Source organism: Drosophila santomea, chromosome 2R (genome assembly GCF_016746245.2).
Source record: "Drosophila santomea strain STO CAGO 1482 chromosome 2R, Prin_Dsan_1.1, whole genome shotgun sequence".
Lineage (NCBI taxonomy): Eukaryota > Metazoa > Arthropoda > Insecta > Diptera > Drosophilidae > Drosophila > Drosophila santomea.
The window spans coordinates 5859461-5884275 of NC_053017.2; the positions used below are offsets into that span (position 1 = coordinate 5859461).

General features: G+C 44.0%; 9 protein-coding genes and 1 long non-coding RNA gene across 13 annotated transcripts; 6 read left to right on the plus strand and 4 right to left on the minus strand.

The window, feature by feature from the left end:
* Positions 1–2517: 2517 nt before the first annotated feature.
* LOC120447215 (BUB3-interacting and GLEBS motif-containing protein ZNF207) lies at positions 2518–9160 on the minus strand. Its single transcript, XM_039628730.1, has 7 exons — positions 8994–9160; positions 8512–8819; positions 8191–8455; positions 7487–7904; positions 6004–6390; positions 3433–3565; positions 2518–3306 (listed from the first exon to the last, which is right to left on the minus strand). The coding sequence occupies exons 1-7, from the start codon at positions 9032–9034 to the stop codon at positions 3170–3172; spliced, it is 1689 nt and encodes a 562-aa protein (XP_039484664.1). The 5' UTR covers positions 9035–9160; the 3' UTR covers positions 2518–3169.
* On the plus strand, positions 8747–9141 carry LOC122756406. The gene is made up of 2 exons (XR_006356457.1): positions 8747–8883; positions 8938–9141. It is a non-coding gene; the product is annotated as an uncharacterized LOC122756406 (long non-coding RNA).
* A 180-nt stretch (positions 9161–9340) lies between the features above and the next one.
* On the plus strand, positions 9341–9979 carry LOC120447217 (U6 snRNA-associated Sm-like protein LSm7). Its single transcript, XM_039628735.2, has 2 exons — positions 9341–9485; positions 9545–9979. Exons 1-2 carry the CDS (start codon positions 9471–9473, stop codon positions 9860–9862), a joined length of 333 nt encoding a protein of 110 aa, XP_039484669.1. The 5' UTR covers positions 9341–9470; the 3' UTR covers positions 9863–9979.
* Positions 9980–10110: 131 nt separating this feature from the next.
* LOC120447216 (chitin deacetylase 1) lies at positions 10111–14018 on the minus strand. 4 transcript variants are annotated; one of them, XM_039628732.2, is made up of 4 exons: positions 13873–14018; positions 11379–12111; positions 10792–11314; positions 10111–10733 (listed from the first exon to the last, which is right to left on the minus strand). In XM_039628732.2, exons 2-4 carry the CDS (start codon positions 12044–12046, stop codon positions 10455–10457), a joined length of 1470 nt encoding a protein of 489 aa, XP_039484666.1. In that variant the 5' UTR covers positions 12047–12111; positions 13873–14018; the 3' UTR covers positions 10111–10454. The 4 variants fall into 4 exon arrangements, with proteins under 4 accessions (XP_039484666.1, XP_039484668.1, XP_039484665.1 ...); XM_039628734.2 differs by lacking the exon at positions 13873–14018 and adding an exon at positions 13484–13821; XM_039628731.2 differs by lacking the exon at positions 13873–14018 and adding an exon at positions 12413–12603.
* Positions 14019–14260: 242 nt separating this feature from the next.
* On the plus strand, positions 14261–18976 carry LOC120444924 (structural maintenance of chromosomes protein 4). The gene is made up of 5 exons (XM_039624922.2): positions 14261–15526; positions 15586–16210; positions 16284–16597; positions 16660–18343; positions 18409–18976. Exons 1-5 carry the CDS (start codon positions 14391–14393, stop codon positions 18880–18882), a joined length of 4233 nt encoding a protein of 1410 aa, XP_039480856.1. The 5' UTR covers positions 14261–14390; the 3' UTR covers positions 18883–18976.
* A 4-nt stretch (positions 18977–18980) lies between these two features.
* LOC120444925 (cytosolic Fe-S cluster assembly factor NUBP1 homolog) lies at positions 18981–20053 on the minus strand. The gene has a single exon (XM_039624923.2). It carries the CDS (start codon positions 19965–19967, stop codon positions 19032–19034), a length of 936 nt encoding a protein of 311 aa, XP_039480857.1. The 5' UTR covers positions 19968–20053; the 3' UTR covers positions 18981–19031.
* Positions 20054–20414: 361 nt separating this feature from the next.
* On the plus strand, positions 20415–21353 carry LOC120445762 (probable proteasome subunit beta type-2). The gene is made up of 3 exons (XM_039626358.2): positions 20415–20605; positions 20678–20903; positions 20968–21353. The coding sequence occupies exons 1-3, from the start codon at positions 20515–20517 to the stop codon at positions 21254–21256; spliced, it is 606 nt and encodes a 201-aa protein (XP_039482292.1). The 5' UTR covers positions 20415–20514; the 3' UTR covers positions 21257–21353.
* Positions 21354–21504: 151 nt separating this feature from the next.
* LOC120445763 (COX assembly mitochondrial protein homolog) lies at positions 21505–22092 on the plus strand. Its single transcript, XM_039626359.1, has 2 exons — positions 21505–21657; positions 21716–22092. Exons 1-2 carry the CDS (start codon positions 21606–21608, stop codon positions 22018–22020), a joined length of 357 nt encoding a protein of 118 aa, XP_039482293.1. The 5' UTR covers positions 21505–21605; the 3' UTR covers positions 22021–22092.
* Positions 21928–22823, minus strand: LOC120445761 (tRNA-splicing endonuclease subunit Sen2-2). The gene is made up of 2 exons (XM_039626357.2): positions 22356–22823; positions 21928–22300 (listed from the first exon to the last, which is right to left on the minus strand). Exons 1-2 carry the CDS (start codon positions 22807–22809, stop codon positions 22038–22040), a joined length of 717 nt encoding a protein of 238 aa, XP_039482291.1. The 5' UTR covers positions 22810–22823; the 3' UTR covers positions 21928–22037.
* Positions 22824–22881: 58 nt separating this feature from the next.
* Positions 22882–24600, plus strand: LOC120445760 (zinc finger protein 184-like). The gene is made up of 2 exons (XM_039626356.1): positions 22882–22899; positions 22993–24600. Exon 2 carries the CDS (start codon positions 22997–22999, stop codon positions 24533–24535), a length of 1539 nt encoding a protein of 512 aa, XP_039482290.1. The 5' UTR covers positions 22882–22899; positions 22993–22996; the 3' UTR covers positions 24536–24600.
* Positions 24601–24815: the final 215 nt, after the last annotated feature.

The window sequence follows — 24815 nt, forward strand, 5'->3', positions numbered from 1 at the left end:
AAGGCATACTCTTCTGGGCATGCAAAACATAATCCAAAGATAGACATATACCACTTATTTATATTAATATGGATAGATAGAAGGGGGCAGCACGGACGCAGGGGACTCTTCGCTCAGCAAAATTAATGTGACACGCTTTCGACTGGACGCAGCAGACATTTACGCTCATGGATCGGTTTTGTGTGTGGTTTAGTATTACAGTGACTGCCATTTGTCCAGCTACTCGCGTGTCGCCCAGCGCAAAGACAGACAGATTCGGTGGTCTAAATATGTAATTTTAAGTCATAGTTTTCTTAGTTAGTTCTCCTTGCAAAACACCTCAAGCCCATTAAATGTTAACAAACTTGTAGCCTTTTAGCTTTACTCTTTTCAAATGAACGCGTGCATTGCATGGATAGAAATTTACAAAAAATAATATGAGAAAATATTGATTTACTTAAAGACCACCACCAAAAACAATACTATAAGTTCACTACTGACGGGAAATGCAAGCCGAAACTAATCATAAACGATAGCAAAATCAATTTAATTTAACTCATTTTAATAATTAACTGGATTAACTAAACATAACACAGCCTCAAAATTGACAAAGGACCTAATTAAAACCAACAAGTTTTTTAATTCTTAAATCAACATTTTGTTTTTTGTTATTGCCACAATAATTGTACACATATTTAAAAAATAATCTAATTAAAATACAAAAAAATGAATTAATTTGTTTTGCAAATAAAAAATTGTAAATATAAAATTTGGGTAACTAAAGAAATTTATCAGTGAAATGATAGGCATTCCCGACGAAAGTAAAGCAAACGTGGTAAGTAAAAGCAACTCTACAAAATGAAATGCGTCGATCAAATATTTACAAGTCTTCGCCATACAGTTACCAGAGAAAGAGAATATGTAGTCTACTAGTACGATTATAACGACTGTGTACAGATGCGAGCTTAGTCGAGGAGTGTGTGAATCGTATACGAGTAATGCCACCAAATCTGGGATATTGTCTGTCTTGCATTGAGGTACTTTCGTCTGAAGCACGCCGTTCTAACACCGCAGGATCATCGAACCGGGCCAAAGAAATTGATATGCCCGGCGATATCCCGATGGCGGTGCGGCAAATTTGCCAGACCCAAAAGTCCAACATCAATTTTGCGCTAAACTGGCCCGAGTGAGGGGAATACTCAGATTCAACCGCATCTTTTTGGGCAGTTTTTCACTTGTCATTGCTTATGGTTAAGTCACGCGGTATAGTTACATTAATACATGTATTTATACATACAGAGATATATAGTATAATGGTTGGGTTACAAGTGTTACATGTGTGTACTAGAGGTGTACTCAAACGTAGGTGAGTTTAGATTGAGTCGCGTGTGGTGCTCTCCAGGGTTCTGTGTGCTAAATCTAACTAACGTAGGCTACACTGGGTCTGGGTTCGGAGTATTCGAAGATCTCGGGGAATGGAGAACAATCTGACTCATGCTGCTTTCCATGAACATAACAAAACAAGAAGGATACGACTAGTACTTTTAACTGTCAAACGACTACTTATGCTAGCTAAAATTGTATAGGTTTACCATCGGATTAACAAAAGCCTGAGCGTCTCTATAAAGGATGAAGTTCTCGAGTATTACGTTTAGTTAGTTCGAAAACTAGTTGAAGTCGTGAAAAGGAAGCTACATACATAACTTAGGACTTTGGAAGATCGCTACGGTAACAACAAAACAAAAGCATCATGATCAATCCCGAATCAATTTATCGAGTGTAGTTACTAACACGTGAGCAATTCCTATCTAGATTCCCACCAAGGGGCAACTCTATAAGCTATATAGGGATGGGTATATTGTTTTATTGTAGTTGTTGTTGATTAGTACCAACCATACCATAACCAAATGATTTAGGATAGATAGTATTTGTTTATGCACATATAACTATTAAATAGGAAAATCAAATTGAATGTAGATACCTGCTCTGATCTCTGTTGTCTCACGATGACACACACAAAATATATTTTACATACCAAAAAAACAGAAACAATACAAACGAATTTTGAATATGTTTATAAATATTTTTGTATATAGCTGAATATACTAGTTAAAGAAAAATATGACTTACTTTTTGTCAGCCGCAACTGAACGATTGAACGAAGGTCTAGACAACATGGGGCCTGAACAGAAGTTTCATGAATTTTAAAACATTATAACAGTTTGCAGAGCTTTTCACGTGGACATAAAGATTCGAAAGTATAATTACGCACGAATAACACAAAAACAACACAAAAATGCTGCTTATGGCACTTGTCAACATACCCAGGGTTTTGCGTTCATGTTTTTTGGTTTTGGTTTTGCTTTTAGTTTTGTGTGATTTCGAAGGTTTTTCTTTTCGGATTTCATTTGTTTTGGAGGAGATATAATTAAACAACTTGAGAGTGTGTGGGTGTGGATGTGTTTTAAGTATATGCTCACTAAATGAAACTAAAAAAAAGAAAAAGAATGTTAAAAAAACAACAAATTGTATAGGTTAAGTGTCAACGATTAATTTGTTGATTATACAGATATAGATATAGATACAGATATAAGATAGAGATCTACAGCACAACAAAATAGCTTCAGATGGATAGTGTTAGTGTGTGTGGTTTAGCGTTGTGGTACATTGTGTTATACAAAGAGTACGAATAATATATCTAAAAGATGTATTTATGCACGCACAACGAGACGGTCGGATTGAGAAAATTAAGCAATTTGGTTTGAAACGAAAGCTAGAATGAAGTGCTTTAGATGAACGAAATATATATATATGACATCGACTGATTTACTGGGCATAACCGCTGATTAGTGGGTAGCGTGTGGCCAAGAAGTGTGTATGTGTGTTTAGGGTACCGTGTCTCAAAAACTGTTATACATTGAAAAAAACTGACTTTGGTTGGATTTATAAAACAACTTGCTTGCTGAGTGCGCGCTGTTTGCCGTTTGCAATCATAAGCATGATCCGTGCCTCACTCATGGAAAAGCAGTGGCAGCGGCAGGCTCAACAGTGGTGCCTGAGCCTGCAGAGCGGCCGTGGTCCGGGAAAAAGACCCGACTGGCTGCACGTGCTGAGAATGCGGCTGCGGTTGCAGGTGCGTTGGCGGCTGGGCTGCTGGCGCCTGCAACAGACCCGGCGCTGCGGGCAGACATCATCTAAAGCGCGGCTGCATCATTTGCAGCATGTTGGGATGTCCTTGCAGCATCACACCCATTCCAGGCATCGCCATCGCTCCTGCTGGTAAGGCACCCGGCATTCCTGGTAGTCCTATCTGCATCGGCAGTAGACCTTAACGGAAATCGAAATATAAGTCTTTGTATACTCAGATGGGGTTTATTATAAACGGTGCAGAGTTGGTTGCTACAGTTACCAACCAAAACACCGTTTACAACCAGAAACCGTTGGTCCACATACCTGCAGGCATACCGTGCAGTCCAGGGCCACCGGCTCTAAGCATATTCCCGCCGATGAGAGCCCCATGGGGTCCAATGGCCATCGCTGGTCTTAGCATCGGCTGCATTAGCTGCATGTGCCCAGGGAGCGGCATCTGGAGGTGTAGGACCGGATGAGGAGAGAAAGATATAGAAGAGCATGGAAAAGAGGTTTCGTATTAATACTCTTGAAGGCACTTCAGCAAGGTCTATATTGAAGCCATTGTACACAAAATTAGCTAAGTTGTTATTAATTATGTTGTTTCGTTTTTTGTTTTTTTTTTTTCATTTAAAATATTAATAAGTTGTTTTTGCGTACTTATTCAATAAATGGATAAGAGGTGTGTGTGTGTGTTTGGTTGTTTGTTGGTGGAAAACATTTTTTGCATCGCATTACAAATGTATGATAGAGCAGAGACAAGAAATATAGAGTAGAATATTGAGTAGAGCAGAGCAGAGAGAAGAGGCGAGACTTCTTCTCTTCTCACCATGGTAAAAACAATATATTTTGGTTGTAATTAAATAGTTTGTTGATTTAAAATGAAAAGTACTTACAATTCGGAAACTGAACTGACGACGACGATGGTGTGGAAGAAGGTGTGAGGGAATTGCATTGCAAACCATATTTGGTTTTGTATCTTAATATTTGAGTTGCACTTCAAGTAGAGCAACATAAACAATTATTCATATTCGCACTTAAGAAAAATAAATAGCAATTTGATTTACTAACCGGAGGCATGGGCTCAAGTCGAGTTCAAGTTCCAATATCTTTCAGTTAAAGTTAGTTTTAAACTTGACTAAGAGTAAGAATGGGATGAGGATGAGAGGGGGTTAGGAGGAAGTCTACGGCAAGCTCATCGGTGTACATGAAATTAAAGGAGTCGCGGACCAAAAGTCCTCTACCTTGGTTAAGCATTTGTACTGCGCATAGAACCAGATGAATGGAAATGAATGTGGATGGTAGGAATTAGGTATGCTTTTGAATGTAGGAAAGAGCTGGAGACAGAAATGCGTGATCGAAAAAACACAAAACACTGATATGGTAGTACAATTTACAGGTCATAAAACATTTAGATAGTATGCTTATGAGGTAGTTTTCAGGTTTTGTTTATATATTGGTGGGTGAAGTATCAAGGTAATAGAAATAGAGAGACATATCAATGCGGAGTGTTGTCTTACTTAATTCAAGTGTATATCTTGTGGATATGAATTAATCAATCAACCAGTCAATCAATCATCAATCAATTAAACCAACCAACGCAGCAACCATTACGACAAATTCAAAGTAATTGTTTCATTTTTGTTTTTTTTTTTTTGTAAAAGATATTATTGGAATGTACTTACATGGCTTGCAAAATAGTTTAAACATAACTCACGACTGTTCTCTCACTGATTTAAATATTTGTTAATGTTCATTGTTTTTTGTTTTACTTGCAAGGCAGTACGTACTAGAAACTCTTTTGGGGACGGGGGATTTTATCTTGATTTGATCTTGTGGATTATATACGCATGGGTGTGAGATTGAGAGAGATAGAGGAGAGTAGGTACTTGCTTAGACTACATAATTACTTGCATAAGTACGACTAAGTAAGGTTATAATGGAGTTGTTGGCTTTTACTTATCTTGTTGCATTGCACTTTGTATATCACATATCATTTTGCGGGGTGTGAGTTTTATTGGAGGGAGTGATTAAGTTCGGTTTTGGGGGGAAGAGATAAACTTGCTGTTGTACAAAAACCATACATACTGTAACTTATTTCGGACCCTGCGCAACACTTTATCGTTTATTAACACTGACCTTCTGATCTGTACTGCAATTGTAACGGTAACTTTAACACAATTTTCCAGTTTAAAAGCTTATAAGGGTTAAGATTTATACACAAGGCGAAAGACTTAGTTGAGACAGTTGAGCTTCCTTGTTTCTAAGCTGGACAACAGTAATGTGTTCGAAAAGAAAGGGGAACTTTAAGCGAAAGTGTTGGTAAGCGATTGTAGTTAGCCAAGTTATTTTTACACTGATGGAAATGTTATTGTGGCCTAAAAAGTGCAAATTTTACCTCTTAAATATTTCAATGTAGTTAGAAACTGAAACCTGGTTTAACTTTCAAAATTTTTTTTTTTTTACAAAATACACAAATTTTTGTAATGTATGTTCCTTAATAATCCGTAATCTCTTCAAGCTAAATATTTCGATGGTTTCCACATAAATTTGAGATTAGTTTTATGAGTGTGCGGTTATAGTTTCGTTAACCATAGATTATCTCGCTAGAAGATTTTTTTAAATTTAGGACCCCCAACTAATTCCGAAAAATATTAGCTAGTAGGTGATCAGCATGATGATGAGGCGAAGCTCTAAGCTATATTGGGTAACCCACTCAAAAATGCTGTCGTTGGCTTTATGATACCACCCGAGGACACAAGATCGGTATTTGTATTGTGGTCTTTTACAGATTGAGATTATCAGCACACGGAACTTCGGTATTGTTAAGTCAAGTTCATTCTGTTGTTTGTTTGCTCGCGTTGCATACGCAGCACTGCTGGATTAGAGACTTACCATGCCGACGGCTGCGGCCGCCGCAGCCGCTGCAGCAGCACCGGGATTCCCGGGCTGTCGGGCAGCCTGAAAGCGCTGGAGCATCACAGCCCGATTCAGTTCCTCCAGTTGCTTGACCTGCTGCTGTGCTGCCTGCTGTTGCTGCACCGCCGCCTGTTGCTGTTGCTGCTGCTGCTGCTGCACCGCGGCCTGCTGTTGCACCGCGGCCTGCTGTTGCTGCTGCGCCGCCTGTTGCTGCTGCACCGCCTGCTGCTGTGCTGCCACAGCGTGTGCCACATGGGCGGCTTGCACCTGAGCCTGTACCACGGCCTGGGCTTGAGCTTGGGCCTGTACCTGGGCAGCATGTGCGTGTGCGTGTGCCTGTGCCACGGCTACTAGAGCGGCGTTCTGAAAGAAAATGTTGGGAATCGGTTGAATTTATCTCACGTGCCACTGGGAGGGTGTAGTTTCGGGGTCAACCCAACAAAAAAAATGTATCCTGACTGAGTTAGTTCTTGTACATATCATGGTAGCAAATAATTTTCTTAAGGCTCTCAAAAGACTTCCAGAATGGGGCTAAACACAACAACAAAATTTAAAATTCAGCTTGTAAGCTGCTGAACTATCAAAATTAGACGGACATAAGTGGGTAAAGGAATTTAATAAAGAAATATTCTTATTTGTGATTATTTATTTAACTTTTAAGCTTTTAAATTATTTAAAATTTTTTGTTTAACCTTTAACTGATAAAAAATGTATGCCTAGGAGTGTAAGGAACCGACTACATAGATCTAATACTTCTTAGCTAACTTTAAATCTGCCCCTAAGATTTAATAAAATCAGCCCACCCGCTAAGAAGAGTTTTGCTAATTATCAGTGGGTTTGTGAATTGCATTTCAGCTGCTTCCGCTGTACCTTTAAAATACAGTACAAGGGAATTTGGCACATGTGTTGCTATATCAGATTTATGAAGACTTTTCCCTTCTATCGAGTTCTCTATGCTTTGTGGTAAGATGCTTTAAATCAAATTAATTAAATTGAAAACCGCCGTTTCGTTTGTTTTGTTGCCATTAATTTCTTTTTTAATTAAAAATTGTACAGACATATATCATACTATATGCTAAAAAAAGTATTCTTTTCTTTTAATTTTGTTTCGTATTGTGTGTTTCTCGTAATCTGTAATCTGTTTGCTCTCGTACGTTGTGGTCGTGTAAACGTATCTTCCGCTGTCGCAATTGGCGAACTGCGCAATGTAAATGTAATTGTAATGTCCAGTTTGTAAAAATGGAATTCTCTTAGAATGCAAAATGCAGTCGAAATGGGGTCTGGATTCGTATGTGCAATTACATAATTTATGTTTCTTTTTGGAGGAAATTGTCTTTTTTACACGTCCTCGTTTCAGTCCGTTGTGTTTGTTATTTCCTGTTCATCAGTGGAAGTACTTTCCGTCACGGTCTGTTTATTTATATTGGCTATGGTTTCTATAACTATGATAAGAACTCACTTCCTGGGCCTTTGACATGGCTGCGGAGACGACAATCGAGTTAGCCATGCCACTACTGCTATTGCTACCCGTGGGCGAGATCCCGGCCAGCGACGGAGGCGGCGGAGTGGCGGGCATTGACGTGGAGGCGCCACCATTGTTGCTGGGACTCTTGCGACTTTGTGGATTCGCCAGGGAAGCCAAAGCGGCAGCCAGCCGTGCTTGTATTTTCGGTTGGCGAGCGCGCAACTCTTCCACACTTAGGTCGTCCTGCGGATGCATAATCTTGGTGGTTACAGCAGCAGCGGAAGTTCCGCTTGCCGCCGGAGGAGCCGGTGGTCGCTGCTGGTGTTGCTGAGCATCGGGCGGGCCACTTGGTGGGGCACTGGATGCGCCACCAGCATGATTGGTGGTAGGCGGAGCACTTATGGTAGCATTACTTTAGTAAAAAGGAAAAATAAAAGTCTACGTTAGTCTAAAACAAGTTTTGCGAATTTAGCCTAATAATAAGTCATTTGACTTGCTTCAGGACTGTGTTTAATAGGGAGAATTTGCCGATATGAACCATTATTTAAAGTTTAAACCTGTACTAGATAAAAGCAAGCAGCACTTAATTTCCCCCGCAAAAAAAAAGAATATTAGCAGGGCTCTAAGTTTAAATTCTGTATCTAGAAAAATGGAAAGCTGGCAGGACTCTTGTATGGTCTTCCCCTATCGATGCTAACCTGTACGCTGGAAATGTTGGCTTTTGTTGAGCCATGGCGGCAGCGTGGTGATGATGGGCCGCCGCCGCCGCAGCAGCTGCCGCTGATGTGGTGGCCATGGCGGCTGGAAACAGAGGACGCGGAGGCATCATGTGCGGCATCATGGGCACAGGATACGGAGGCAGTGGCGGCATGTGCTGCATCATTCCCATGCCATACTGGCCAAGCATGTGGGGAGGCATCATATTTGGGGGCATCATCATAGGCGGCGGTACGCTCATGGCATCTGTAATGAATGTTGTATAGCAATTTTGTACATATTACACATCGCTGGCCACTTACACTCCACTTTCTTTTTGGCCACCGGTTCATCATCGTCTGAATCAGACTTTCCGCCATTCTTTTGGCGTTCGTGATCCCTGAGATCCTCGGCGGGAATGCCGTCCATGCCGAAGATTTCGATTTCAATATTTGAGCGATTGGGCATCGAGTTGGGGACCTTGTCCACCGTCTCCTTGTGCACCTGCATGCAGTGTATTGAGAGTCCGGGTCCGGTGTACAACTTCTTGTGGCAGATGTGGCACTTGAAGTGTTTGGCCTTCTGGTGTTGCACAAGGATCTTTTCGTCATCGAACTCACGGTTGCAGTACCTAGTTTTTGGCGTTAAGAGTTAAGGAAAATTCCCGAGAAAGCGGCGTTGTACCCAGTATGTGTGTATGTATCTCCCCCCAATACAATACCATTATATAAATGTGAGTGTATGTGCAGATACAGCGAGCGGCACACGCAGTGAAAAATATTTGTTTGTTTTGCGAAAAGGATACCAGCACCAGGGTTTGGAGGCCTTCTTCTTCTTGCGTCCCATGATCCTAAGGTGGTTTTAAAACACTTAAATTTACAAAAACGCTCCGGTAGTTGATAAAAAAAAAGCAATTTGATGTACTAAAAATTGCTCTGTCGTGGAAAACAAAATGGAGAGCCAGTCAGAGTGACCAGATGGTGATAGGAAATCGATATAAATAAATGAATTCTCGATATATCTAACGAAAATAATTATTATAATTTTACGCATATAAAGAACAAACAAAAAGTCGTAAACGTTGAAAAATGTGTTCTGTAAAAATAGTTTATTTGATTTTTATCGATAATATTCCGTAGTGTTCCAAAGTGTGTCCGAGAAAAGGTCTTCAGCGCCCTCTGTTGGCTAGTAGCGCATTATTTGTAACGTATTTCTGGGGAAGTACGCTTTGGTCACTCTTCACCAGCCGGCATTTACCAAAAAGTAAAAATAAGACAGAATAATGGCAGATAAAAAGGTAAATTAAATAACTTTACTACATTTCGACACCAAATCATCTTAACTGTGGACTGGCAGGTGGGTGGCAACAATGACGGCAAGGAGAAGCGCCGAAAGGAGTCCATTCTGGACCTCTCCAAGTACCTGGAGAAACAGATCCGCGTAAAGTTCGCTGGCGGCCGCGAGGCATCCGGAATCCTCAAGGGCTACGATGCGCTGCTAAATCTGGTGCTGGACAACACGGTGGAGTATCTGCGCGATTCGGATGAGCCCTACAAACTGACCGAGGAACAGACCCGCAGCTTGGGACTGGTCGTCTGTCGCGGCACAGCCCTGGTCCTCATTTGTCCACAAGACGGAGTGGAGAGCATCGCCAATCCGTTTATAACTCAATAGTCGGATGCGTTCCAGGAGCCACTTGTGGCTGGGATGCGTTCCATGATATAGACTAAGTACAAAGCTCTTTTGGAAATCGGTTTAAATATATTTAGCGGAGACCGACATACGTATAAATAAGTTCTTAAAATCTAATCAGGCCGCAAGAACCACGTTCCCGCGAAAGAGTTTAAGCATCTCCATAATATTCTGAGTGTTCCGATTTTATGTGTATGCACATTATCCTTGTCAGGTATGTTATCAACGGGTTTGCTTATAATTGGATTTTGAAAACTGAATTGTCTAAGTATACTTAATCCAATTAATAAATATTAATTTTTCTAAAGAACGAAAGCCTAAAAATGCATTAATCTTATTGATTTGTAAAAATCTTTTATAATTTGTTCTTAAAAAATATTTAACTGCACAATATGGACGTGTGTAAGAGTGTTCCGAACTCATCTAACTTGAAAACTAGCCTGTGTATAATGTTGCGCTCTGAATATATTCAAATGCAAAGTATTTGTAATGAAATTGCTTATGAAACGCTCCAAATATTATGGACATGTGAGGCGCCTTGCGCAGGCTCAGTAGTCTCAAGCGGGCTATCACCTTAGTCCAGGCCAAACTCGTTGCGAATCCAGGGATATTGGGCGGGACAATCCATGCAAGTGTAGAAAAAGCGATCCTCCTGCAGCACGCGGCTCCGCACCTTGCACACGTTCGGCGAGTTGCAGACCTGCTCGTGGGGATCCAGATCCTTCGGCTGGCAGTGCCAGGACTCAAATTGGTGCAGTTGATTGCTGGGCGTAGGATGACGCATCCACTGAATCGCCTGCTGATTAGTCACAAAGAACACATCCGGCAGCTTTTGCAGATCGTCGAGGAATTTCTAAATTGTCAAAGGAGAATAAAGATCTAGTATTAAAGCTGTCAAATGAAATAGTCACCAGAAATGCATTCAGGTAGTCGACTTTCTTGAACCAAGTGGAATGGAAATACAGGCCAAACGGTGCCCTGTTGCTGAGATAGTGCCTCTTGAAGTTGTGCGTCAGCATTCTGTAGACATCCTCGCCGCTCAAGTGCGGTGGACAAGAGTCCACCATGCCGCACATATATTCGCCCGCTTCCAGTTGGTTCATCACCAGCTCCCAAATGCCCGGATAGCTCCTGGACGGGCAATTCTGATTCACGCCTGTGCAGCTGTGCGGCATCTTGTAGTCCAAGGTGTAGGGCCAGAGAGGTGGATTCGAGTGCGGTGCAACCATGGATGAATCGTACACGAAGCCAAACTCCTTCATCATTAGGAACTGCCGATTCCAGCCGACGCGCAGAAAGGGTACTCTCATCCCACGGATCTCATCCATTCTAACCGCTGCAAACTTATTGATGATATTCGCCTGGCCAACCATCTCATCAAACCAGTCCTCAATCGTGGCGTTCTTGGACCACCACATCTCTGGGCCGCGGTGCCTATGGGAAATTAATCAAAGTTAAACCCAAATAACTGGCTCAATTTACAGGGTAATCAACTTACGTTACTGAGTGCACTGCGATCTCGTGACCATCGTTCCAAAGCTTCTGCACATACTGATAGTTGGTGAAGGGATGCGAAACATAGAATGTGCCCTTTATGGGACACCCGTTGGGGTTTCTCCTGTTCTGCGTGAACAACACCTTGGAGAACAGCTCCCAATTGTCGTGATTGATGGCATCGTCGAAGGTCAGCAGTATCATCTGGGGAACACTCTGCGCTGCAAGGCTGCCAGGTATCTGGGTGCCATCCTTCGAGCAGAAACACTGAGGCAACTGACACTTTCGCGGATCACAGGCTCCCGCCGCATTCGGATCGTGCTCCACGTCGCACCACCCTTCATCGGAGCCGTCGGGACAGTCCACCGATCCATCGCAAAAGTACTCCTGCGGCAGGCAGGTGCCGTCGGCGCAACCCAACTGGTATTCATCAGCGCAGTCGGCCATCTCCAGCAGTGGTTTTGGAGCCGGCGTCTCTGCGCTGACATCGCAGTTGTCCACATTCGCCTTGAAGTCACAGATCTGACGCACCACATCGAAGAGCAGTCCCTCGGAGCACTTGAACTCGAACACCTCGCCGTCGAGGCAGAGAAAATACTTGGCGCACTCGCTGTTCGTCCAGATCTTGTGGACCGGCCTGTTGGGGTTGCGGTAGAAGCGTGCATCTTGCATGCAACTGGCTGCGCCGGAGGTCGAGCGACGATTCCGCGTCTGGTTACTGATTATTCCATCATTGTCTGCAAAGCACAAAACCACAAAAACTGGGTGTGAGATGTGAGATAGCCGTGTGTAATTAACAAGGAGACTAATTAATGCATTGACCCAAAAACGAAACCGCTCACGTCAACCCAAAATTAGCCAGTTGCTGCAATATTTCTTTTTCAGCTGGATACCAATCACGCACTGGAATGGGCGGCACATAGTTGCCAATAGTAGTCAACTATTATAGAGAAACACGACAAAAACCCACGTCGCTACTTCAATTCAATCGAAAGGTTGGACAAGCTTCAGGGAAATATATATGTGTATGCCACTTGCCCACTTAGAAGTGCCCAAAATCCGAGGATTTGGATTTCGATGACCTTTTTGATTGGCCCGGGGCCTCAATTAACATTATATTAACCACAATGTGATCTCAGATGATCTTCCTCCGTGTCATTAACGTGGTGGAAACAATATTAACACTGTAACTAGTCACGCAGACCAGCTGGCTAGCACTCGAAATTACTTTGCTTGCCATTTAAATACATTTTTTAAAATTTTATGCCCTAGCCAACTGTGCTATGGTCATGTGTATTGAATATATTAGAAAATATTTCAAGAAATGAGGGTAAGCACTATTGAGCACCCTTCAGATACTATGTTTAGTAAATGGCTACACCTATACTATACATTTTTCAAATAAGCCAAAGCACCTCCCAAAGTCACTTGTGTAATGGCTCTTTCTGGAGCCCAAGCAACTCCACCCACTTGGAAATGAGTCCCAACCATGTGCCACATTGCGGCGGATAGGCTGAAATGCGTTTGCATCATGAATTGGCAGCAATGGCCCGTAGCCGTGCCGCACCAGATCGTAACTCAGGCGGTTGGGCAAGCGACGCGTGTTGGCCAAATGCAAGATGCGATCTCGAGATTCGAGGAATGTGCATATGTGTAGATCTATAGCAGATAGTCCGACGGACTGGCAGTCCGTGTGTGTATCTCCATCTCCACCGCAATCTCCATCTCAATCTCAATCTGCAGCTCTAGCTGAATGTCTAGCTGGGGCAGCTGGGCAGTTGCAGCATTTAGAAAGTAAATTTATCATCTCCGTTGGCCAGAGAGGCCAAGGCAGCGGGTCAGGAAAATTTCAGCAACTGTCATGGGGTTCAATGCACACGCTCTTTTTCGGTGGGTCGGGAGGGGACGCGGGCATGGGGACAACCCGACTCGCCCCACTTGGCCCCACTTGGCTCCCCGTTTTGTGTTATATAACTCCTTCGATTCGATCGACAACTTTCACACCCAATGTGCGCGCGCAAGCGCATGCCAAAAACTAAATAGATTCGAAATAAAGGCAAGACACGCAGCCGAACCCAATCGAACACCGAACAAAAGTGGAGAAATTACCATTGAGCAGGGCGTCCAGCGAAGACGACATAATCATAATCGCCACCACCATCAAGATGGACAAACTGGGTAAGCGGTGGGCGTTGGAGATTCGCGCTGATAGTGGCCTCAAGCGTCGCTGGGCGGAAGCGACGACCTTGACTGTGAAACTCGTTTGGCAATTTACATTATGTCTATTTTCCCCCGGGCAGAGCATTTTTCAGCCTGCTTTCCACTTTGCCACTGGTGTGTGTCCAATGTTTGCTGCTACGAGCGCTTTTATTTTCCGCGCGATCGGAAAACCGAGGAAAATCGCGAGTGGAAATGGTACCGCACCGAACCAATGCCGAATTGTGACTAAAGTCGTGCGGATGCAGCCAAAGCATTATATATTTGGGCATTTCTCTTACTTGTAGGTAGCGGAGAGAAAGCTCTTCACAGCGGCTGTCTTGCTTATGTTTGAGAGGCGGAGAGAGCTCCTTTAAAATATGAGTTTGTTGAGTTATTCATCGTGTTTGGTAGTTAAGTAGTTGGCTTGGCTGTTACACAATTGATTTAATTCACTATGAAATGTATGTTCAAGATTTCCGAACCCCGTCGATCTAGAAAACTACATATTAATTGTATCACTAGGTGTTCTATGGTGATTTCAATCAACACAATTAAAAAACAAAAACACTAGCAGTTTAATATCCGTTTTAATTTCATTTGTCCTTAACGCCGACGTAACGGCTTTTAATTTAAATTCAAGCAACAGAACTGCCAACCGGTCTTTCGCACGGCGGCTTTGAAGTATTTTAAGGGTCAATCAAGACGGTCACACTGCGAGTAGCGTCCTATTTCCATTGGCGCCCGAAAACTTAGTTTTGTAATTCGAGGATCTTTCCTGGATAAATAAGCGCTGAGAATTTACTAAGAAGAGCACACGATGCAGAAGTCGCGTCCCAGCAAGGGCACGCCCAAGGCAGTTGGCGGACACCGGCAGAGCGGCCAGTTCCGGATACCACAGCTAACTGCCCAGCAACAATTGCGGGCGCAACAACAACAGGAGGAGGAGGACGCCGCCATGGACGCGCTGGATGATGCACTGATATTTGACGACGAGGAGGGCGGCACCCGAATCGGCGACATATACATTCCGCCACCGGTGCCGCCGCACTGCTCCATGGAGAGCACCGGACCGCGCCTGATCATCTCGAAAATAGTGAATCGGAATTTCAAGAGCTATGCCGGCGAAGTGGAACTGGGTCCCTTCCACCAGAGCTTCACCGCCATCATTGGACCGAATGGCAGCGGCAAGAGCAACGTTATCGACTCTATGATGTTTGTATTTGGCTGCCGCGCCAATCGCATCCGTTGCAAGCGTGTCTCGACCTTGATCCACTCCTCGTCTAGTTTTCCCAATCTTCGAAGCTGCTCGGTCGCCGTTCACTTTAAGCAGATCGTTGACAAGGCCGACGGCACTTGCGAGGACGTGCCGAACTCTAGCATTGTCATTGAACGCACAGCCATGTCAGACAACTCTTCCTACTACCAGATCAACGACAAGCGGGCCCAGCTCAAGGATGTGGCTAAACTGCTGAAGAAGCACCATGTGGATCTGGAACACAATCGCTTTCTAATCCTGCAGGGGGAAGTGGAGTCCATTGCCATGATGAAGCCGAAAGGGCAGACTGAAAATGAAACTGGTATGTTGGAATACCTGGAGGATATTGTCGGCACCCAGCGCTACATTCGCCCCTTGCAGCAGATTAACCAAAGGGTAGACCAACTTACGGACGACCGAACAGAGAAGCACAACCGCTGCAAGCTGGCCGAGCGCGAGATGAAAGATCTGGAACAGCCGTTCAATGAGGCCGTCGACTATCTGAAGAAGGAGAATGAGCTCGTGCGCACCAAATCCTTTCACATCCAAAAGATCATCAGCATCAAAAAGGGCAAGCTGGAGCAGTACACCCAGGAGCACGAAGCCTGTGTGGAGGAGCTTAAAACCCACGACGAGGGCACAGCTGCCCTGAAACAAGAGCGAGCCGAAAAGGAAACTATTATCCGAAAGGAAATTGAGTAAGTATTTAACATTTCCGAAACTGAGATGTTTCATAACTATTTAAACAAAATTTCAGAGCGTACGAAGCTTTGGTGAAAAAGCGCGAACAAATCAAAAAAAGACTTGTGACTGTAGAGAGTGCCTACACTGAGATTCAAAGCACAATGGAGAACACAAATAAGCAGCGCAAGAAGGACAAAGCCCAGATAGAAAAGAACGAGAAGGAGTTGGAGGATTTGCACAAGCTGCCGGAGAAAAATCAGCGCGAGATCGAGGACTGCAACAATAAGTTGGAGAGCCTGGAAAAGAATAAGGTGACATTGAGTGAGGAGCTGGAAAAGCAGCAGGCCGAGTTAACTAAAACTACTGCACCGCTGACCGAGAAGCGCCTCAAGCTTAGTGACGAACTGGTGGGCCTTAAGGAGAAGGTTAATACGGCTAAAGGAGAGCTGCAAGTGTTCGAGTCCCAGCTCAAGATCCTCAAACAGGCGGAGACCACTGAGTCTAGGAAATATGAAACACTGAAAAGCTCGTACGAGCAGTCGCAGAAAAGTTTAGAAGAGAAAATAACAAGGGTGGATGAGCTGAAAGAAGGCATTCCACGCGTGAAGACCGAAATAGCCAGCAAGACCGCGGAGGTGGATAAAATGGTGAAAGAGGAGCGCAATTTATCCATGCAGTGCAACAAACTAAGAACAGAGGTAATGTTAATTTATCTACATTCTTTAATGTGTCTTCCTTATCATGTATATTAATAAATAACTTTTCCGATAGATTAATGAAAGGTCTAGCGTCATGCAGGCTCAGCGCTCCAATAACAAGGTCCTAGACTTCCTTATGCGTATGAAGATGGAGGGAAAGATCCCCGGTATTCTCGGGCGCCTGGGAGACTTGGGTGGCATAGATGCCAAGTACGACATCGCTATTTCGACTGCCTGCGGTCGCTTGGACAACATTGTTACGGACAACTATGACACAGCATCAGCGGCCATTGGTGCTCTAAAGGAGTATAACGTGGGCAGAGCCACCTTTATTACGTTGGACAAGATTGAGCACCTGCGTCGTGAGGCCAACTCCAGGATAAATACGTAAGTAACATCAATCATGACTGGAAATGTTTGGTATTTACAGCATAGACTTACTTTTGCAGGCCAGAAAACGTTCCTAGATTGTACGATCTAGTTAGGGTTGAAGATGACCGCGTAAGAACCGCTTTCTATTTCGCCCTGCGGAACACACTGGTGGGCGACGATCTCGAGCAGGGCACCCGCATCGCCTACGGTAGGGAACGCTACCGAGTTGTGACCTTACGTGGTGAGATGATCGAGATGACGGGCACCATGTCTGGTGGCGGCAATCGTCCAATACGCGGTAAAATGGGCACTCAGGTGCGCACTAAGACGGCTGAATCGGCTGATAGCTCGCAAATGTCTCAAAAGGCTCTAGAAGATATGCAGATTCAGGCGGAAGAGCTACAGGCCCGCGTCAATTACTGCCAGGAACAGCAGGGCAGTCTTGAGCGCGAGATTCAAACCCTGAAGAATGGCTTGCAACGTGACGAAGCGGAATACAAGCGGCTGGCGGTGAGCATTACTTCCCTGGAGCAACAGATGGCCAGCAACCTGAAGCAATGCGAGGCGCAGCGCCAGCGAATGCTCAAGAAAACAACAGACGAAAGCGCCGTCAAGGAACGGGAGGAGCAAATAGAAGCAGCGAAGCAAGAGCTGGAACAAGCTCAATTCGCCGAACAGGCTGTCTCCAGCCAAATCGAAGAAATCCAAAACCAGTACGATACCCTTAGAAACGAAAATGTAAAGCCCATAGAGGCTAAGATCAAGAAGGTAAACAGCCAGATCGAAAAGCTGGCTGCCAATGTGCGGTCGTTGAATGTCGCCTTGGCCACAGCAGATCGAAATATCACGAAAATCACTGGAAATAATAACAATCTCCGCGAGAACATAAATGCTGCAGAAGAAAAATTGAAATCGTTGAATGAAGATCGACAAAAGGCTCACAAAAAGAAAGAGGAGCTGGAAAAGGAAATCGAGGAATCGGAAGCGTCCATTGAGGGCGCCAAATCGCAATCCTCCGATATTAAGAAAGAAATAGATGAAATCACCAAGCAGGAGAACAAAAGAAACATCGAGCGCATTGAAATAGACACTAAGTTACAAGCGGCAGCGGGAAAAATGAACAAGGTGAAGACAGACATTCCCGGATGGCAAGCTCAACTAGCACCTTTGAAGCTCAACGAGATTCCTGGAGAGGCTGAACCACAAGCGCCACTCAAAGAACTAACCGAAGAAGAACTGGAGGCAGAGACTTTGGAAGCCTTGCAATATAAGCAAACTATGCTGGAGGAAGATCTGAAAACGAAGAAACCCAATTTGGGATGCATCAAGGAGTTCAACGAAAAGCGCTTAGTCTATCTCGATCGCGTCCGTGTGCTAGAGGACATCACCTCCAAGCGAAATGAGATGCGCGACAAGTACGAGGAGGTGCGCAAACGTCGGTACAAGGAGTTCATGGATGGCTTTAGCATCATAACGAGAAAGCTAAAGGAAATGTACCAGATGATCACCCTGGGTGGTGATGCAGAGCTGGAGCTGGTTGACTCCATGGATCCGTTCACCGAGGGCGTGAATTTTACGGTGCGACCGCCAAAAAAAAGCTGGAAATACATCTCGAATCTGTCAGGCGGTGAAAAAACTCTTTCGTCACTGGCACTTGTATTTGCCCTTCATTATTACAAGCCCTCTCCGCTGTACTTCATGGATGAAATTGATGCGGCGCTGGATTTTAAGAACGTCTCTATAGTGGGGCACTATATTAAGGTAAATATCCCGTTGCGTTCTAGACTTATTTTCACATTTTAACGCCAATTGTTTTGCCTATTTAGGAACGTACGAAAAACGCGCAGTTCATAATTGTTTCACTTCGTGTTAACATGTTTGAGCTGGCCAACTTTCTGGTGGGCATATACAAGGTCAGCGATTGTACGGACAGCATCACTATGCTTAACTATCCGCCTGCGCTGCCCACTCAGCAGTCAGCGGTGGTCGCTAACAGTCAGTACGTTGGTGGAACCATTGAGGAGGATGACAGTATAGCTGGCGAGGACCAAGGCGATAGTCGGACAGAGGAAAGTCAAGCCCGGCCGTCGGAACAAATAATCCGCTTGATAAATGAGTTGGGAAGGGATACCACATTTGCGCCGCCCTTGGAAAGTACGGGAAGGAACACAATACTCGCGCAAGATATGGAACAGGCCGCCACTGATGTTGCTGCTCAACCGTCAATTGCCACGGGTAGAATAACCACGGACGTGTCCCTAGCCAGCCCGCCATCCTCCCCACCTATGCTAAATGTTTAACGCTAATTTACTAGTATATTGTAAAATGTTTTCTTATCTCGTAAACGGGCATGTTGTAAACTGCCTCTTAACAATTTGTATGTTACATAAAACAGTCGTACAGGCATTTTTCTTTATTAAAAAACTGAGTGGGCTCTAACATTACGTTCCTAACTAAAACTAGCCATAATCTTTGAGCAAATCCCTTCCAGTGCCTCAGTGGTGACGTTCTTAAACTCCGTTAAGTCCTCGCCCGAATCACAAGCTTTGGATATCTGTTGATCAAGGGGCAGGGAGCCCAACAGCGGGATTCCCATTTCGGCGCACATGGCGGCAGCTCCTCCTGTTTTGGCAGGAAAGATTTCGGAGCTATTTCCACAATGGCCGCAACGGAAACTGCTCATATTCTCGATCACGCCCACAATGGGGATATTTTGCTTTTTACAAAAGTTTATCTCCTTGCGCACATCCAGCAAAGACACCTCCTGTGGAGTGGTCACCATCACGGCGCGCAGGGACTCCGGGTTAGTGTCGTCCTTCAGGTAGGAAACAACGGACAGGTGCTCATCGGAAGTTCCAGGTGGTGTGTCCAACAGCAGGAGATCCAGATTTCCCCAGTCCACCTCGCTCAAGAACTGCCTGATCATGCCATTCTTCTTGGGGCCTCGCCAAATAATGGCATCATCCACGGAGTCCAGCAGAAATCCGATGGACATCAGGCACACATTGTCTTCGATTCCCACAGGTGACCAGCCGTACCCGGACTGATGGACACTTTCCCCCAAGGCGCCCATCAAACGCGGCTGCGATGGACCGCAAATGTCGATATCAAGGACGCCGAAGTTGCTGTCCGGATTACTCCTGGCCAGATAGCGGGTTAGCAAGCTGGTCACCGTGCTCTTGCCAACGCCCCCTTTTCCGGACAGGATCAGCAGCTTGTTGCTTACATCTTTCATGGATTCGACCACCAAGGCCTTTCCGGGATCTTCAAGTTTCTTGTTGGGATCGCTGCAGACTCCTTGGTTGGGGCAACCCGCACAGGCGCTTCCCTTGCCCGCCTGCTCGCTCTCCACGCCAGGACAATGTTCTGGAGGAGGTGCCTGCATGGCTCTTAGCTATAATAGTTAAAATTCCGTAAACTAATTGTGAAATGAAATGATAACAAGGGAACAGTGTGGCCAAGCTAAAACTGAAAACTCAAATAAGTGTTGCTTAACCGAAATTAAATTACAAAATAATATTAAACTGATATATTTTATTAATATTTTAAGTACTTTGTATTTTGAAAATAATATTTAAAGGATACAAAAATGACTTTATTAATAAATGACTTTACTAATTGTAAACAATGTTGAAACCATTTAGTTAATAATATTCACAGTTTTGGACAAACTTGTAAAATTAGAATGCAACTCAAATTAATTACAATATAATATATTTAATAAAATTCCCTGAAAAAAAAAACAACAAATTAAAAATTAATTTTTAAATACATTTAAGCCTATTTTAATAGTATTTTTTCAGCGTTCAAGTATTTTTAGCCGCCTCGCATACGGCCACTCTGCATTTAACTTGCTTGTCATCGCATTCGGCAACTCACAAACAACTTGTAATTTTCGTTGAAAAACCCGAAAGTATAAGTATAATTATAACATGGAGACTCTACTGGGTATTAAGGGACCCGACTTCGTTATGCTGGCGGCGGACACCACCCACGCTCGCTCCATCATCGTGATGAAAGAGGGTAAGCCTAACGTTGCTCATTTTCTTGGCGGCTACGGTCTCATTTCATGACTCTCGTTGGTTCTCTTTGCAGATCAAAACAAAATCCACAAGGTTTCGGATAATCTGCTTATTTCAACCGTGGGCGAATCGGGCGACACGGAGCAGTTCACCGAGTTTGTTTCGAAGAACATAGCCCTGTACAAGATGCGCAATGGCTACGATTTGAGTCCACATGCGTCGGCGCATTTCACGCGCAAGAATTTGGCCGAATATCTTCGCAGTCGTACGCCCTACCAAGTCTTCATGTTTGTAGCCGGGTAAGGATCTTAATATCAGTCAATCCATTTGCTTTCCGTGCCTTATGTGTTTCTTTCCCCAAAGATACGATCCCAACGAGGGTCCGGAACTCACATTCATCGACTATCTGGCCAATGCACTGCCCGTGAATTACGCCGGTCATGGCTATGGTGCGATCTTTGCGTCCAGCATCTACGATCGCTACTGGCACCCCAACATAACCCAGGCGGAAGCCTACGATGTCTTCAAGAAGTGCATTGCCGAGATCCAGAAGCGCTTGGTCGTCAACCTCAAGAACTTTACTGTCGCCGTGGTGGACAAGGATGGTGTGCGGGACTTAGAGCCAATCAGCGCTGCAAGCCTGGCCGCTTAATTAGGTTTTGATTAAAGCATTAAAAATGCAAAGTTTTGTAATAAAATGCGTCTGGATTTTTGGCTAATTTAATACATAAAGGTGGTTTGCAGATCAATTTAGTCCATTACTTTTGGTTTTGCCATTATTTCGGTAAAGTTGATGGTAAGGATAACCATTCAATAATATCCATGTTATTAGACCAATCGTATTATGGAGTAAAAATGAATTTATTTTAAAAACTTATTTAAAAAGATGAATCTAGTTTTAGTATGTTCGTGGTATTTCTATATCCTTAGTATTTTCCAAAGCAATAGTAGCAGTCACACTAAAAGTTGTTACACAAAATAAATAGTATTTTTAACACAATATGAGCTTGGAACAACAACCAGCCGTGGATCCCCACAATCCCCATGGACTTGGTGAGCCTTTTAAGTAACCCTACTTAATCAGCACACTAACTGACACTCCCCTTGCCAGGTGATCCAAATGATACCAGGTTGCGCAAGGTGGAGCGCGAAGTGCTGATACCCAAGATAATGCGGGATCGTGCCAAGTCGGAGTTCTGCTCGAAGGAAGTGGCCGACTTCCAGGAGTGTTGCAAGGCCAGCAGTATACTGATGGTGGCCACCTGCCGGAAGCAAAACTCAGCCCTCAAGGAATGCCTCACCCAGTGGTATCAAAACGAAGCCTTCAAGGAGGAATGCAAGCAGATATATTTACAGGAGCGAGCCGACTATCGAAGCACTGGTATACCCAAGAAGCACCGGTTGGAGAAGTTGTAGAATCCTTGAGTAGTTCCTTATTGTTGTTTGCTTTGTACAAAAGTTAAGTAATTAAAACGCCTCACAATTGTCTCCGTTACTGTAGCTTCCTGCAAGTCCCTTGGACAGCTTATATCCTTAGGTGCTTGGACAGTCAGGAGCAGCACATCCTTATCGGATGTTTCTGCCACACGTTGAACACCTTTCAAGTTCTTTGATTGATAGTGGTCTGAATCACCAGGCTTCTGCACAATGACCAAAAAACTGGCATGGTACAAGCGTGGACTTTGCTTGTAGATAACTGAAAGAGGAAAATTATTAGATATATTTCTAAGGTCTGCAGCCAAAAAACTCACGAAAATCACCGCCAAACTTAATACCACTCTTGATAACCCAATTCTTGGACTTGAAATACACATAGCTGGCCAAGTTCTCAAGGAATTTATCATTCTGCTCTTTGGCGACCTCCACAAACCTGTGGAAGTCCATGAAGCAGCCGGCTGAGTTCCTTATGTCTAGAACTTTCAAATAATGGGCCAGGAAGCAGGACTCTTCCATTCCCAGGAGTAGCGTTTCGTCCTCGTCTCCACTTTCCGGTGCTCCGCGAGATTTGCTTCCCTTACCAAAACAACCATTGTCGTACAGGGATTTGGCCTGTTCGGGATCAACTATTTCCACGGAGAGTCCAGTAAATCTTCCCTTGTAACGTTCTCCATCCTGGCAACTTGGCAGAGGCGTGGAGTTCACATTTTTATTAGAGCAGCGCTTTCTTTTGCAAGCAAACGTTAACTGCATTCTAAGTGTTAACATGCCATCAAAAATACCAAAAATATTGTAATAGCATTCAAATCATTTTAGGGATGGTTTGTATGATTGCCTTATGGTTACACTGGATTGATGGTAAGGAGACATTGGAATTGAGAAATAAATAACACAGCCATAATCTAAGTTGCATTTATCTATGAACCCCTCTGGTATTAACCATTGATTTAGAAAAATGGAGAAGGATGCGGTATGCCGGGTTTGCCTGCAGCAGGAAGGAGACATGATCAACATATTCGATGGTGCACAGGACCCGGGGATTTCCATTGCGGATATGATTAGCCGGTGGTCTGGCTACCAAGTAAAGAAAGGAGACTCTCTTCCGGAAACGATCTGTCCGACTTGCTTGGAAGACGCTCGGGTGACATTTGGATTCATTCAAGGGTTTGAAGAGGAAGGGATCTATAAAGTGGTCAAGTGCGAGAAATCGCGAATAGAAAAACAGCTGGAGGACACCAAAGAAGTAGAAGTACCTTTGATAGCCCAAAAATACCTGGTAAAACACGAGCCTGTGGACGATGAGGTATTCCTGGAAACGGGCGGCAATGCATCAAACGATCCATTCGAGAAAGGCATCTGCAAGATAGAAGTTGATGATGCTAACCAATCTAGACTCCCCAGCTCCATTTCATTGGATCTAGATACATCTCCTATTGTTCCAGACTTACCTTCTCGCGGAAGGCGACGCTACAAGTGTTCCATGTGCACAAAATCATTCGCGGAACCCTCGCAGTTTAGTCAACACATTCTAACTCATTCGGGAGATGATGCCGATAGTCAGGAATCGAAGTTTTCTGGCTCAGATTTTAGTAACTCTGAAGAGGACAATTACGAAGAAGATGACTATAACCATCCATCTGAATCGGACATGCCTGCCCAAAAGCATCAGGATAAACGGTGCCAAATAAGTAACCCATCCAGAACGCTTTTGAAGCGTACATTGAATCAAGCTAATATCAAGCCGAAATCTGATTTGCATGCAGCACAGCCATATCGCACTACTTACATGCCTTACAAATGTAACTATTGCCCGAAATTTCTGAAGGACAAGGACTCCTACAGATTACATCTTCGATCCCATGAGAAACGATACAAGTGTTCCCAATGTCCAAAGACTTTTGCAAATTCAAAGCAGCATAAGAAACATATTTTGAGCCACTCAAAGGATTCATCCGATAGACCTAAGTGCCCACGATCAGATGTCGCAGCCCGGGCTTTCAAATGCCCCAAGTGTCCCAAGACGTTTCCGTTTTCCTCCAGTTGCAGTCGTCATCTACTAAGTCACGCACAGACTCGTCCGTACCAGTGTCCGGAGTGCCCTAACTCGTATGCCCGTCCCTATGCCCTGCGTGCCCACGTTTTATCCCACTCCGAGGAGCGATCCCACAAGTGTGAGCAGTGTTCAAAGTCCTTTCGGCATAAACATCATCTCAATGAGCACAAGCTGACCCACAGCGACAAAAAGCTGCATACGTGTAGCCAATGCGAGAAGTCCTTTACGTATGCTTCGGGTCTAAGTCGACACATCCTGTTGCACAATGGGGAGAAACCTCACAAGTGCGAGTTTTGTTCAAAGTCTTTTTCCCGCGCTTCTGATTTGAAAATTCACACCCGCATCCACACGGGGGAAAAACCGTATAGGTGCGCCCACTGCAAGAAGTATTTTTCGGTTCTAACGAATATGGCTAGACACCAAAGGAAATGCCATTCTTGACTCCTATTTTTGGGATTCCTAATTTTTGCTTAAGAGAAAATAAAACTGTTGGTTTTTGTAAGACACTCAGTATGGGCTTTTTATTTTAATAGAAGTTAAACACGAAAACCTCGTTAAATTTTCATGGTTTGTGTTGAAGAACTGGTAACAATGAGGCAAAATAGGTAAAAGCAAACTCAGATTTTTTAGAGATGCGTGCTTTTAATAAAGAAATTTAATAAATTTAAAACGTTCGAGCATCACGGAATTATAAATTATTTTTAACTAATAAGTTAACAAC

Coding starts and splice junctions, on each gene's coding strand:
- LOC120447215 (XM_039628730.1), bottom strand. CDS start 9,034: ATGGGACGCAAGAAGAAGAAGGCCTCCAAACCCTGGTGCTG. Junction 8,820..8,993: donor GCCTCCAAACCCTGGTGCTG/GTATCCTTTTCG, acceptor GCCAAAAACTAG/GTACTGCAACCGTGAGTTCG. Junction 6,391..7,486: donor CCATGTCAAAGGCCCAGGAA/GTGAGTTCTTAT, acceptor ATTTTCTTTCAG/AACGCCGCTCTAGTAGCCGT.
- LOC120447216 (XM_039628734.2), bottom strand. CDS start 13,679: ATGCTCTGCCCGGGGGAAAATAGACATAATGTAAATTGCCAAACGAGT. Junction 12,112..13,483: donor GCTGGACGCCCTGCTCAATG/GTAATTTCTCCA, acceptor TGTGCTTTGCAG/ACAATGATGGAATAATCAGT. Junction 11,315..11,378: donor ATCGCAGTGCACTCAGTAAC/GTAAGTTGATTA, acceptor AATTTCCCATAG/GCACCGCGGCCCAGAGATGT.
- LOC120444924 (XM_039624922.2), top strand. CDS start 14,391: ATGCAGAAGTCGCGTCCCAGCAAGGGCACGCCCAAGGCAGTTGGCGGA. Junction 16,211..16,283: donor GCAACAAACTAAGAACAGAG/GTAATGTTAATT, acceptor CTTTTCCGATAG/ATTAATGAAAGGTCTAGCGT. Junction 18,344..18,408: donor TAGTGGGGCACTATATTAAG/GTAAATATCCCG, acceptor TTGCCTATTTAG/GAACGTACGAAAAACGCGCA.
- LOC120444925 (XM_039624923.2), bottom strand. CDS start 19,967: ATGCAGGCACCTCCTCCAGAACATTGTCCTGGCGTGGAGAGCGAGCAG.
- LOC120445762 (XM_039626358.2), top strand. CDS start 20,515: ATGGAGACTCTACTGGGTATTAAGGGACCCGACTTCGTTATGCTGGCG. Junction 20,606..20,677: donor CATCATCGTGATGAAAGAGG/GTAAGCCTAACG, acceptor TTCTCTTTGCAG/ATCAAAACAAAATCCACAAG. Junction 20,904..20,967: donor GTCTTCATGTTTGTAGCCGG/GTAAGGATCTTA, acceptor CTTTCCCCAAAG/ATACGATCCCAACGAGGGTC.
- LOC120445763 (XM_039626359.1), top strand. CDS start 21,606: ATGAGCTTGGAACAACAACCAGCCGTGGATCCCCACAATCCCCATGGA. Junction 21,658..21,715: donor CCACAATCCCCATGGACTTG/GTGAGCCTTTTA, acceptor TCCCCTTGCCAG/GTGATCCAAATGATACCAGG.
- LOC120445761 (XM_039626357.2), bottom strand. CDS start 22,809: ATGTTAACACTTAGAATGCAGTTAACGTTTGCTTGCAAAAGAAAGCGC. Junction 22,301..22,355: donor TAAGTTTGGCGGTGATTTTC/GTGAGTTTTTTG, acceptor TTCCTCTTTCAG/TTATCTACAAGCAAAGTCCA.
- LOC120445760 (XM_039626356.1), top strand. CDS start 22,997: ATGGAGAAGGATGCGGTATGCCGGGTTTGCCTGCAGCAGGAAGGAGAC.